Source organism: Lagopus muta, chromosome 3 (assembly GCF_023343835.1).
Source record: "Lagopus muta isolate bLagMut1 chromosome 3, bLagMut1 primary, whole genome shotgun sequence".
In the NCBI taxonomy this organism is placed as follows: Eukaryota; Metazoa; Chordata; class Aves; order Galliformes; family Phasianidae; genus Lagopus; species Lagopus muta.
This window is the reverse complement of record NC_064435.1, coordinates 21,361,831-21,374,997: the sequence shown is the minus strand read 5'-3', so window position 1 is coordinate 21,374,997 and position 13,167 is coordinate 21,361,831. Positions and strand designations below refer to the sequence as shown.

The 13,167-nt window shown below is 36.8% G+C and overlaps 1 protein-coding gene across 6 annotated transcripts in view; it reads left to right on the top strand.

Annotated features, from left to right (window-relative positions):
* VPS13B (vacuolar protein sorting 13 homolog B) overlaps positions 1-13,167 on the top strand; it is a 418,623-nt gene that overhangs the window by 304,845 nt on the left and 100,611 nt on the right. For all 6 annotated transcript variants that reach the window (XM_048940337.1, XM_048940340.1, XM_048940338.1 and 3 more), the window contains one exon: positions 6,141-6,278. In XM_048940337.1, the coding sequence (XP_048796294.1) occupies positions 6,141-6,278 (138 nt within the window). The remainder of the gene's footprint in view (positions 1-6,140; positions 6,279-13,167) is intronic.

Here is a 13,167-nt window from a genome sequence, read left to right as displayed (position 1 = left end):
GTTTGATAGAACAAGTTCTCAGCCACAAAACATGATTTTTCAACATAGTCACCATCACCAGCTGTGCATTTTTGCTAGCACTGAAGAGGCTGCATGCCACGCTCGTAAAACTCTGCACATAGAGAGGTGACTCGCTGTCACTGCTGCTGAAGTGCACCACCCACCACCTCCCTGAGCTCAGATTCATTGTTGGTCTCCATAGACATTCATCAGCGAATGTCAATGGGTGCCATTCTTCTGCATGGAGGAATTCAATGATGCACCTTTGCTCCGATACACACGTCCACATCAGACGCCATTTTGTCAGACTGCCCCTCTGCTGCCACGGCACAACACGTAACATAATATTGGGGAAGTTCAGCCTCTACTGCCATACCAACATCCGCTTCTGACAGCGTGGGCCAAATAACGAAATAGGAGAAATTACTTTCAGAGCAATCCTCATACAAGATAGTGTTGTGAAATAGGGAAGGTGTTGCTTTTTGATGGCTCCGAAGGTAACTTTGGGTTAAAGATAAGCTAATCACAGTTTAGACCTTGTTATGGTTCTTATCCTTTACATTAATGTATGTTTAAAAATTCATTGTTCACTTGTAAGTCAACAGAGAATATATTTCTTATGAAAGTCTATCTTATGAGTTTTTTGAATAAAATAGGGAAATTATCCTGTAAAACTGCACCAGCATGAATTCTGCGGTGAATAATAATTAATCCTGGGCTAACGACAAAATGAATTTTGCGATAATTTACTACTTTGAACATGTGCAGAAATTAAGTTTTTAATACTGTTACAGGGCCTCATAAGTTTTACCTGGGATAAGGGTTTTGTTCATGTTTTAGGAAGAATTCAAGTTAATAAAGCTTGAACTTGAGGACTTTTACACTGTTGTCACTGTTAGGTATGAGAGAGTATTGCACAGTGGCTGTAATACCAAGCTGCATCCAAAGAGCTTGGCTCCTCTGTTTGCTAGCTGTGGTGATTTTTTTTTTGCGTGTCCTGAAAGATGAAAGAAATAAGAATGTATTAAGAAAGCAGGAGAAAATAGAATATTTAAAAGTTAAGTACTGTTAGAGTGCCAATTAGCAGTTACACATTTCCAGCAGGCCAGTGTCTGAATTTGTGGGAGTTTGCCTGCCTTGAAGCTAGAGACTAGTGGCTGTGCTTTCAATTTCCTCAGTATTTCCCTCAAACCATGTCCACTTGCAAGGCAGTTTGTAGAAGGGGAAAACTTATTAGGTTATTATGTTAGTTCAATTTGAGTATGGATGTGCTAAGCTGCTTCATTTGTGTTTTAAATTATTTCTGTACTTGCACAGCTTGATTGCAATTATATAGTATATATAGTATTATATACCGGCTTAGTGCCCAGTATAGGAACTAAAAATCAAAGTAAGTAAACTAATGGGATAAATATTAAACCCTTAATAAATGTTACTAAAATGACCAGTTGTTCCCTGAGGTGGCTTCTAAGATCCTATAGAAGTAGCCTAAAAGATGCTATAAAACAACATTTTTTATTCATTGCTCATCCTACGTTTAAAAACTGGCATCTGCTAACTGTTAGTTTTTGCTTACAGAGAGTTGGCCATTTCTACTTAAATAAAAATGGGTGCAATTGTTTTTAATGTAACCTCATAAGCTGCTTTTACAAATATTTTCTTAAACTTTTATTTGCTTTGTTTCAGGTAATGTAATCCAGATACAAAATTGCCTCATTTCCTGAGCATTGTGCTCTGGGCATTCTTGAAAAATCTTTTTTCTATTTGTTTGTTTGTTTATTTTCAAAGAGGAGATTGTGCTTCTTACTCATTTTAAAGGAGGGAAATTTCCAAATAGATGTGTTATGCATGGAATTTCTTCAACTTCCTCCAGTGAAGCATTTGCAAAGAAATAGCCATTGTGAGGCCATCCAAAAATATTCTTTTTTTATTATTTTTTTTAGCACCCACGCCTTTGATGGCAGGGGGTCCATGAAGAGCAGATGCAGTAGCTGAAGCTTAGGCAGAATGGAGAGAAGTGCGGGTTGGATCTGGCAGGAAGTCTGATTCACCACCTCTCTGTCAGCTTGTGCTTCCTACGAGGAGACAAGGATATAAGACTGTTCCCTAGCCCAGCACTGAGGGAGTTCTGCTGGAATGTCACCTGTTCCCCCCCGAGTATATTTAGTGACCAGTACATCTGCATCCATGGCTGTACGGGAGTGCAGCCCTAGCAGTAAAGATGAGCTGACTTAGGAGCGTACGTTCCTTGTAATACTGTAAATGCTAATTTTTTAACTCCCTGACACAGCATTTGTGAGTGTGCTAACAGAAATGTTTTCCCATTATGTTTTCTAAATTCCAATGGAAACCATTTTAAAAATAAGACCAAGCATCCCAGTCTGGAGTTGGAAATACAGAGGAGATTGCAGCATCATACTGGCTTGCAAAATTGACTGCAGACCAAACTATGATTCATCCATTGAAATAAAAACCCATTGCAGACCTCCTTTGGCCTGGGTGAGGTTCCAGCTGGAGGGGCCAAGTAGCCATTCGGTGCACGGCTCGGTAGCCCAGTCCCCTGCTGGGAATTCCTGAGGCCCAGTTTTAAGGTCTGCTCCAGGCTTTGCCCCCATGATGTCCTAGCTGCCAAGAACCACATTTTGTAACATGAAAATCTTCAAGATCTGACATTTCTCCTGTCTCCCTTCTTTCCTCCTTGATCTCCTTGATTCTTCAGAAGTTGGGGTTTTGTTGTCTGCTATTAACATGAGGAGGAAGTATCAAAAGTTGTAAATTCAAAGCAAGTTCACGTACTTCATAAACTGTTAATTTCAGAGGTGAGACCTGGAACTTAACAGGACTAAAAGTGGCTTGGAATATTTGGTGGATTAAAAAATAAACAGAGATTTTTCTTTATTTCTAATAATAATAATTTTAAAAAAAACAGATAACAATGTGGAAATATTCAAGGCCTCACAGCTTCTCGGTCTTAGAGATTTTAAATTACAAACTTGGTTGTCAATCTGTGATTGTTGTCTCACCATTTTTCTTTTGCTGCTATAGACAAATTTTTCACATTGCCTAGAGGATAGAATTTCTGGCCGTCTTCACCACTCTTCACATTTCAAGCCTTTCTTTTCTCTCCCTTGGCTTGCTGTGGAGTAATTCTAGACTCTCCTTCTGCTTATATATGCATCCCTTGGGTTTTCTCCAGCATTTTGTTCGTACAAATAACTGCAAATTTAAGTGTTGATTTTTGGGAGAATCATAGAAAATGGAAATGGAAATGACCTATTGTAATACATTATTCAGACCAGTTCCCTGCTGATGCATAATTGTTCCCTATTGTATATTTCATAGTGTTCTGTCAAGTGTATTTTTAAACATTTTCAACATTTCCATCATTTCCTTGAGGGAGAAGAGTCCTTTTTCTCTCAGAACAGGAATGCCTTACTTTTCAGCCTTAATTTTCTCCTTTTTTTCATTCTATTGTCCTTCTGGCAATTCCTCTCACCTGTGACATGGGAATTTATTTATTTATATTGTTTTATTCTTTTCTTGATTCTTAATCCTGTGAAAAATTATATGCTGTTTTCTTAGATCTTTTTTTATCAATGTATATGTGTTTTATTCTTTTGGCCTCCAGCATAAATGGATTTTCCTGCCCAGATACATTGGAGAGCTCATATGCATAACTTCCTTCATGTTTTTGAGATAAGCGCTTACATAGTTGGTTTTGAAACCTCTGGAATTTAGCTTTCTTCTCGTGCTATAAGAACTTATTTATTAATTCATTTCTGATATATCTGGATGTGTAGTCAAGTCTGGACCAAGGTCCAAATTAACCATGTCATGTGTTTGGAAACACTCAAACCAGCTTTTTGACTGGCCCCTCAGGATCATCAGTTTGGCACAGATGCCAAACCATAAATCTGTAGAATCATTAGGATTGGAAGAGACTGCTAAGATCACCTAGTCCAACCATTCAATTATCCTGCTTCCATAATTATCTCAATGTCAGCATAAGATGGTTCCACTTGAACTAAGCAAAATTGAACTTAGACTAATTTTGCATGTTGAGGTGTCTTTGTGCTGTGTAAGTTCTGTGGGTCTATTTTGACTATTTGTATGCCCCGGGCCTGCAGTACCCCAGGTACTGAAGAGGTAATAGTGCTGCACTCCTTGGGACATGACAGAGGAAAGTAATCTTTGGAGAGACCCAAGGCTCCTTTAATTTTTCATTCTATGCTTACTTGATGCAATTCCCAGCACCCTGAGGGTTGTGTTTGTATATCTAATGTATTATGTCATACAAGGATTTTCTGCTATGTAAGTTTTTTTCATTAGAAATATTTTCGTCTTTAAACAGCTAGAACTGTGAAATGATTATTAGCTATTCTATAACATGCCTTAGGATAATAGGAATACCTATAAGCGTATTCAGTAAAAGCAATGTTTGACTAAATTTGCTGGAATTTCTTAAAAGTCAGTGGTTGATCCAGGTTGCTGTAGGAAGTATGGCACAGTATAAGAGAAAGAAATGGTGTATTTTAATATTTTCCCCGTATTAGTATACCTAAAGGTCTATACAGATATTTCTGAAGGAACAATTAAAATGATTTAGTGATTGATGGGCATTTCACAGTGTAATTTTTGCAATGCTTTACAACATATCTCAGGAAAAATATTTTAAAAGTCTATTTCGGTGGTAAAGATTCCTTTTATTACGATTTTCAGTATTCTAGGCAAACACTAGACAGGAAAAAAGATATTCCCTAAAGCAATTGCTATAGAAAACGTAGTGTGCCTTACCATTTTGGTTGGTGTAATTAAAGAAATGGACTAAGAATCATAAAAATGTAGAAATGCACATGGAAAATATACAATTCTGTTGTATGCAGTGACAGCTCTTAAATAACTGTTGAGAGCTGACTTCATAAATGTATAGTGGGAATAGAGGGAAGTGAAAGGCTGTAATGTATATGCCATGCAGTACAAATACTGCTGTGAAGTCATTGCCTGAAAATTGATCAAATAAAAACAGAAGAATGTGCTAACTTTTGATCTTTTCCATATAGATCTGAAGTCATGATCAATTGGTTTCAGTAGGTTCTTTGAAATCACATAAGGGTTGATATGTGCCAAGTTTTATATAAATCACATGATAAGGTCAAGAAATACAAATTCCAAAGCTGACTTTATATACCCAGTCCACATATGACTGTGATACCACCATACCATGTGTTGACTCTAGTAGTGGGTATGTAAACACCGTTCTTAAAAGGTAAAACTCAGTTAAATAAAACAATTCTAACAGTTTTTAATTGTCTGAAAATCGGAGAGATGAATTTTCATCAAGATGCCTCTTAAATCTTTATGAGTGGAAGAGACATTTGACAATTTAAGTAGCAGTCTTGAAACTAAAGAGGAATTGAGTATTTAGAACATGTAGTGTCAGAATTCGAGACTATACGAACAAAGGTCGCAAATTGCTGAAGATGAAAAAGGCTACCTACAGCACTGTTTTTGCCATATGTTATATGCAGGAAGTGAAGGAATAGTACTGGGAGGGAATTAATTTTCACATACTTTTGTGACATTATAAGCTGATCATAGGACTTCCATTCAAGGTGGTATGCAGGAATAGCTGCTGATTTTAAAAGCTAGACCTACTGCGTCAGTGAATCTTGGAAGAGAATGGTGTAACTGCTTTGTTGTGCTCTGTCCTAGACATCTAGTAGCTTTCTGGTCTTTTGACCTTTATAATTTATCTTTCTGTTACTGTATTCTCTTTGAGATAACTGTAATACAATCCAGAAATAGCGATTTTTGATTATCAATTCTCTTCCAAGTACTACTGCTAACAAAAACTATAACTGAGTATTTTTAAAAGATGTCTTGGGATGAGTGATATCTTTTACTCTTTGTTTTTTCAGATTTTCTATATTTTGTGTTATATTGAATTTGCTTTCTTGCACACGTTAAATACATGCGCTAGCTATCTATAGGCACAAATACTTTGTGTTGTAGTATTAGGTATTTTATCTACTGTATATATACTTTAAACTTTTTAGTTTTACTTGATTTTGTGTGTAGCATTTTCTTATGTGTCATATTCCTGGAGTGTCATTAATGAGTATGATCATTATCACCCGTAGATCCTGGAAAGACTCTACCAGAAGCTCTGGATTATTGCAAGATCTGGTTGCAGACAGTAGCAGGAGAGGTTGATGCTAAAAGTGGTATTCCACCTTCTCTTATCACAGTACAAATTAAAGACTTCCTTAATGGGCCAGGTAAGCATTGCATTTTAATCTTTATTTTCTAATATAATCCCTTATATATCCCCATAGATATGCACATGTAGATACAGATTAGATCGGATAAATGTTGTATTTCTTGTTGATGAATATGGAATTTTCTGTCAGCAATCACCCTGAAGCTAAAGTTGAGGAATAGTCAGTCCTGAGCCAGTTGTAGATTTAAGGCCTGATTATTTTCTTTCCAAGGTAACTGCAGAAATTTTACTCCTCTAGAAGCCTGAGTTTGGCATATTTCCAATTAATTGAAAGCAACCTGCTTCTAAACCTAGAAAAGCTGAGTTTCTAAAATTTATTTGAAGTGTGTTTATAAAAGCTGACTTTTAAATTGTTTCTGGAGATTTTTAAGATCCGCCTCCTCTTGGGTGTTCTTTGGAATCTGGATATATATCTGGCATTACAAATTCATATCATCTACAGTGTTAACACTGTAAAGTTGAAAAAAAAAATTATGTTTATTTAATACAGAATATAATTGGTGTAGTATTACAGTTTACTAGAATTTACTTTAAAAAGCATAACATGTAGACTCTCTCCTGAGGAATCACAAATTCCTGCAAATTCAAGTATTTTATGCACTATCTACTCCGTGAATTATATTTATAACTACATTATTACATAGAATACAATTAAGATTATATTAAATGTTAGAAAATATACTTACATTTACCTGTACAATCATAATTAACCTCTTTTTTGCATACTTACTATTATTTACTGAATCGTGTAACTTTTTTTCTAACTCTGCTCAGTTTACTCAGCCCTCACAATGAGCTTTTATGAGTGATTTAGTGAACAACCTATAAGCAAGGGGTTTTTCTCTTCATTTGGACTATGCTCATACAGTCTACCACATTATCTACACTATTTGAATTTAACTCTGCATCAGGATTACCTCTTTGTTGCTTACTGCTTTAGGATCTGAGCGCTAACGAAACGTTCATTTAGCTGCACATCTCTCCTATGAGTGATGGAGCAATATGCCCTCACCATTTTACAGAAGGTGCAGTGAAATTCTGCAGAAGAAGAAATTCTGCAGAATACTGCATAAGTGCAGTGAAATTCAAGCTTTTTTCATTGCACACTAAAGTTAGCAGTTTAACATGGAGAATTTTGTATTTCCAATGTACCTAAAAAATACAGGAATTTAGGTCTCGGAACTACAGTTCCTTTTGTCATTGGGTGGAATAGTAATCATTTCTGCATATCAGACCCCACGATATCAAAGTGAGCAACCAGAGAGTGAGAGATGATTCACATTTACCAGGTGATTATGAATACTGTTGTTAAGTAATGTGAAAATCTATTTTTTGTATGCATACAGGTAGAAGTCTCAATGGAAGAGTAAAGTTTGTGAACAACCTCACCGTTACCACTTCTCTCATTTTCTGTAATGTCTTTAAAGCATTCCTTTAAGACTACATTTTAAAAGTACCTGTTGATACGTGAATCCGTTTTGTGGTTCATTAATAGGATTTTGAACCTTCAGGACTGCTGAATGTTTTTCTGCCAGATGAACTAAGGGACTAATGATAATAGTAGTAGGTTTTATGACCAGCATAAGAAGGGAAGAAATGCCTACTGTCAGGGAGCTTTATAGAACTCTGTTGAGATCAGAGGAATGTTGGAAATCAGATTTTCTGAGCTCCACTGGCAGGCCAAAAGGAAAATATATTCTCTCTTGACACTACAATCTTTTGGTCACTGTTGCCAGGTGGGTTTTCCTGTATTCTCCTTGATATTCCTTTGGTTTTTTTGTGTGTGTGTGTACTACTCGTCTTTCTCCTCATCTCCAGCAAATTCCTATATTCCCAGATCCCTTGTCTTTCCACTACACTTTTTCTTTAGGTTCTCATTTTAGCTGCTTGGCTCAAGTTTATATTTAATTTATTATACACCTGAAGTTTTTTCCCTGCCACACTTCTGTCAGTAGGACAGCTAAGTTGGAAAGTCAGGAAGTTGGTACCAGCTTGCAAATTATGCATTCACGAGTGGTCTCAGTTCATACCCCATTCTCAATAATTCAGCCAGATCCTGAATCAGCATTAAATCTCTCCCTTCCATAGTATTTGGCTAAGCAGGGAAGTGAAAGAAAAAAAAAAAAAGCATAAATTAATGCATCATAAAATCCAGACTATTTATTCTTGCAAAGCAAATAAAACCTCAGAGCTTTTATCCAGGATCTCTTCTTAGCCAAAAGACACTGTTTCTATCATCTGTTTCCTACTAATTGGAACTATCATTAAGCGTGACTCAACAGCAATTACGCTGAATTTTAATAAAGTGCTTTATCCGTGTAATGTAGCAAAACAGCTCTGCATTCATCTGCAGATTTTTCTTTCTCTCTTGTTGCCACAGCTCTTCAAATAAGGTAACCTTTACCAAGAACTGTTCCATTATTAGTAGTGAAGGACACTTTCCTCATGTGATTGCATCAGAGTAGCAAGTGAAAAGTAGTTGGGAAAGCTTGACAGCTCCTCAGCAGACTACTGGAAGACAAGTTGTGAATTCTGGTGTGGGAACAAGTACTCTAACCACAACTTCTTCTAGGATGAGAAAGCTTGGCCTACCAAGCAAAAGCATGAATCTGGAGAAGGCGTCTATATCACCAAGTCCTAACTAAGCCTGTAGTTGTTTGTTAAGGACAGGAGCCACAGCAAAACAGATCTGTTATGATGTCTCCTATATGTCACAAATAGCTAGATTGATTAAATTAATACACTACTGAAGTATGCTTATGTTGGTCACTGCTGCCAGATTCATTTTCTTTTATCCTCCTTGTTTCTCCAATTTTTAGGTGCACAAATACTCTCAAGCCTAAAATGCTTGGGGAATTGGTTTGTTTTGTTTTTTTTTTTAACATTTGGCAGATAATGGTACTAATGAGTTTATATTTTAAGGACAGATTGTGTATTTTCATGTTTGTTTACGTATGTGCATTTCATAAATCCAGTAAGGAAATTTTTAAAATGCACTGGAGGCAATATGTGCTAGCAGTGACTAGCAGTTAGGCACCACTGATATGCTTTTGAGCGTGTTCTTGATATCTGTGTCTATGCAGCCAGAAGTCTAGATGTGGCACTTTTTGGTATAGCTTTTATGTGTTCGGAGTTCCGCTGCTCAATTGCAGTGCCATATTTCTTAAGAAGTACTTTGTTGGCATGCTGAAGTTGTATTTGAAGATAGAGCAGCAAAACACGGCAGTGTTTAATGATGGCAAGAACCTAGCACACAAGCAGTTAAAAGAAAAAGAAAAAAAAAGGCAACTGGCTCCCAGTTGTTTGCTGTCCTAGGTAAAAATTGTTCTTCTTGTGAATAGTTTGTCAGCTGAAGTAGATAAATAGATAGTGTTCCCCAGAAAAATTGTATACTTTCACCACACAGGAAACCAGGTTGTCAGCCTGTATTAAGTTGGAGATCAAAAAACTACAAGTAGCTAAACTTGGAAACCACTAATTAAATGAGAATAACAGGATACGTTAATGCACTTCTTGCCACATGAGTTGATTATTTTGTACATTTTTGGCAACTAAAGAAAAATGATATTTCTTCCAGATCTAAGGTAATAGGATCCTAGGAGAAATAAGCATTCATCATCAGACCTGTGGGAACAGACCTCAACCCTAACCCCACGATGCATTAAAGGACTATTCTTTCTCTTTCTACAGTAACTAATTATTTAGAATTTTTAAAATTCCGTCTACATCGGTTTACATGACCTTCTCTCTTTTGTATTCAATCTGTTACCGGATTGTACATTTAATTCTTGTCTAATACATGTAAATGAACGATTTGTTGCTTTAGCATTAGGTATTAGTCATTAGGTGGGGAACACATACAACCATCTTGTTTTAATAGTTTTTTAAAATTTATTATCTTTACCCGCTAATCCTTTCTGTAGATTTTTTTTCAATGAACTATGCTTTCTTAGCTGCAAAAGCCATCTTTTTGATGTATTCTTCCTGCATGTAAAGGATAGAAAGCATCTCAGTAGTTTGTGAAGTGCAGCTTCATATAAAGTGCCTTAAAACACATGCAAAATGCAAGTTTTATGGCATACTCTTCTTCCCCCAGTATTTTATTGGGATGAGGCTAAGGCAAACGTGAAATAAGAAAGATCCTTGATATTTTGCCTTTGGAAATCATTTCTACAGAACAAACTGTCTGGTGAAATTAAGCAATTTCCTATTCAGTGATAAAATACGATCAGGGTGGGGGTTGTCCCTGCCCGTCTCCCAGCACTGCGCTGTGGCGAGCACCAGGCCTTGCCTTAGGTGTGACAGCACCAAACAAACTGGGTGTCCCACTCTCTCCAGCTTTTCCCTGCCTTCCAAAGGCAACAGTTGTATCCATTAGCAAGGTCAGTGGTTTGGAGAAACCTGGAAAATAGCAGCTACTAGAAACCCGCTAGAACAATATCTGCAGCAGGTGATAGATTAGTTGGAACAAATTGGAACCATTGCACTTCAGCAATCCTGGTTTCTTTCAAGCTGTTTTAAAAATGTCGTCATTTTAATACACAATATCAGCCCTGCGGAGCAGTCCACAGCAGGTTAATTTGAATCATATGATGTATCACTACCCTCAGCTGACATGAGCCCCGTTCCATGTGTGAAGCCATAATAAATCCATTCCCAACCGAGGCAAATTCCCTGTGAGAAGGTGAACTAATCCAGGCCTCACACTGGCATGTTAGCCCTCCGTAATTGAAAGCAGGGCCACCTGTTCCCAGCACAGTTAGCCTATAGAGAGAAAATTAGCATTAGATCAGATACTTAATATATTGAAAAATCATTCATACTGCTTGCAAGTTCAGCTGTGGGCTGCTTAGCATGACATCATATATAAACCTAGGAATGTGCCCACTTGATCCCAGTTTAACAGTTTTGTTAACCATGGTGTTTGTTAACTTTGAAATGAGAATTTTTTGATTTAATGAGAGCTGACACATGAGAAGGGGAACTGGCCAGGGTGCAGACTTTTCTAATTAACTCTGGGTCATTTGCAAAACTTTCGAGTTTCTAGTAGATTTTTTTTTGCCTTTTCTCTTTTACAAACAAGTTTTTAAAGCACTGACACTGTAGCCATGAAATGATATTTATTTGATTAAGGGGGCAAGCAGAAATATTCCAAACAGGTGTACCGGCCTGTAGGTATCGCCTTGTTTGTAACACATCTATTGACTGTAATATCAGTGTAATAATGCGTTAAATTACCTTCTAACAGTAGTGGCTGCAACATTTATTTTCAATAAAGTTTAGTTTGTTAAATTTCTAAGTACTGAAATGGAAACTACGCACCAAAGCCACATGGATAAGTTTGAAAATATTTTCTTGGTAGCTTTTACAGTATACTGGCACTCTTTTAAAACTTGCCCTTTTGTTTTTTCTTTACATAGATCGTAATACAAATGTATTGTTCAGCAGCTAAATCAGATAATATTCAGTATTTATGGGTTATTTTTCGCAAACGTGGTCCGTGGCCTTGAACAACGTATTTCTTCTTTCTGTGCTTCAGCTTCTCTGACTCTCTGCTGAGAAAGTTAATGTTTCTCTTAGCTAGGGTTTTCTTTTCATGGTAGTGCCCACTGTATGTGTTGGCCTCACCACACAACCCCTGACATGCTTCTGTGATGTATTTCGTTGTTGCATGGTCACTTCATTTCAGTCAATGTCCTGTAAAAAATAGTACATTTCCCCCTTTGTTAGTGTTGTGTTTGGTCTTCAAGACCTACAACAATTGATTTTGGTTTAATTGTGACAGTTTTTAAAAATAATAATATTATAGCATTCTGAGCCTTGTCGGAGATCTCAAACCCAGGCAATGGTTAAAGCTGTTAATGTCACCTTTGCATAATGTCAGAGGTGCCCTCATGGAAGCCGGAGTTGTTGCCACAGGCAAACACTTGGATTGAGTTTATTAAGCTCCCTGATGGTTTCTGTTTGCTGTATTGGCCTTAGAGAGCTTCTTTTGCAGGGCTGCAGCATGAAAACTACGGTAGATATGAGTACTAAGGAATGACTACCAATTCTTCCAGACTAATTGGCATCTGTCTCACAGAAGCAGAACACAAGATGGACTGCAGATGGCCTCTGAAGCCTTGTCTCAAGTTTCTTTTTTCATTTTCCTTGATCCAAACTGGGAGTAATGCATTAAAAGATAAAAACAATTCTTTTGGATTCTTCTTGCTTTTCAATTTCTTTTAATTTGTCTCTCTTTTGATGCCTAACCAGGGACAATTGAGAATAATACAACTAGTCTTCTCTTTACAAGTCTCTCGTTTTCCATTTTTCTTTTAAATAAATTTAATTCTTGCAATTCATCCATTTCCCTGTTATTGAAGGGCCACCCTGACTCCAAATCAGAATCAGGACTCAAGACTACCTTTACCTTCCTCAGATTTCTTCTATTAGACTTCTTACATCAGGATTGGTGCCTCCCAGAGAAAAGGATATTATGGATGGTAAAATGTTTCATGCCTGATGTCTGCTCCTGTCCTGTTTGGAACTAGGAATTCAATTGTCCTGAGTTTAGGGCAAATAGTTTCTTCTATGTTTTATATTCTTTTGTGTTTTACAGCCTTCGTGGGTTAAAAGACAGAGAGAAATGTGTCCATCCAGAGAGGGAAAGATCTGGTCCTTTGCATATTAGCTATGGGAAATGAAAGATCCATTGCAGAATGTGGTGTACAAGAAGTCACAAATTCCTGAGAAATGCCTTATTTTTCTTTCATAGTTCAACATTTCTCATAGTCTGTGAATAGATACTACTGTTATAAATAGAACTTATAAATAATTTTCATGAAGTTTACTTTCTGATTTTTCAGACTAAGAAAATCCTATAGTAGTTTATTAGTCATAGAAAT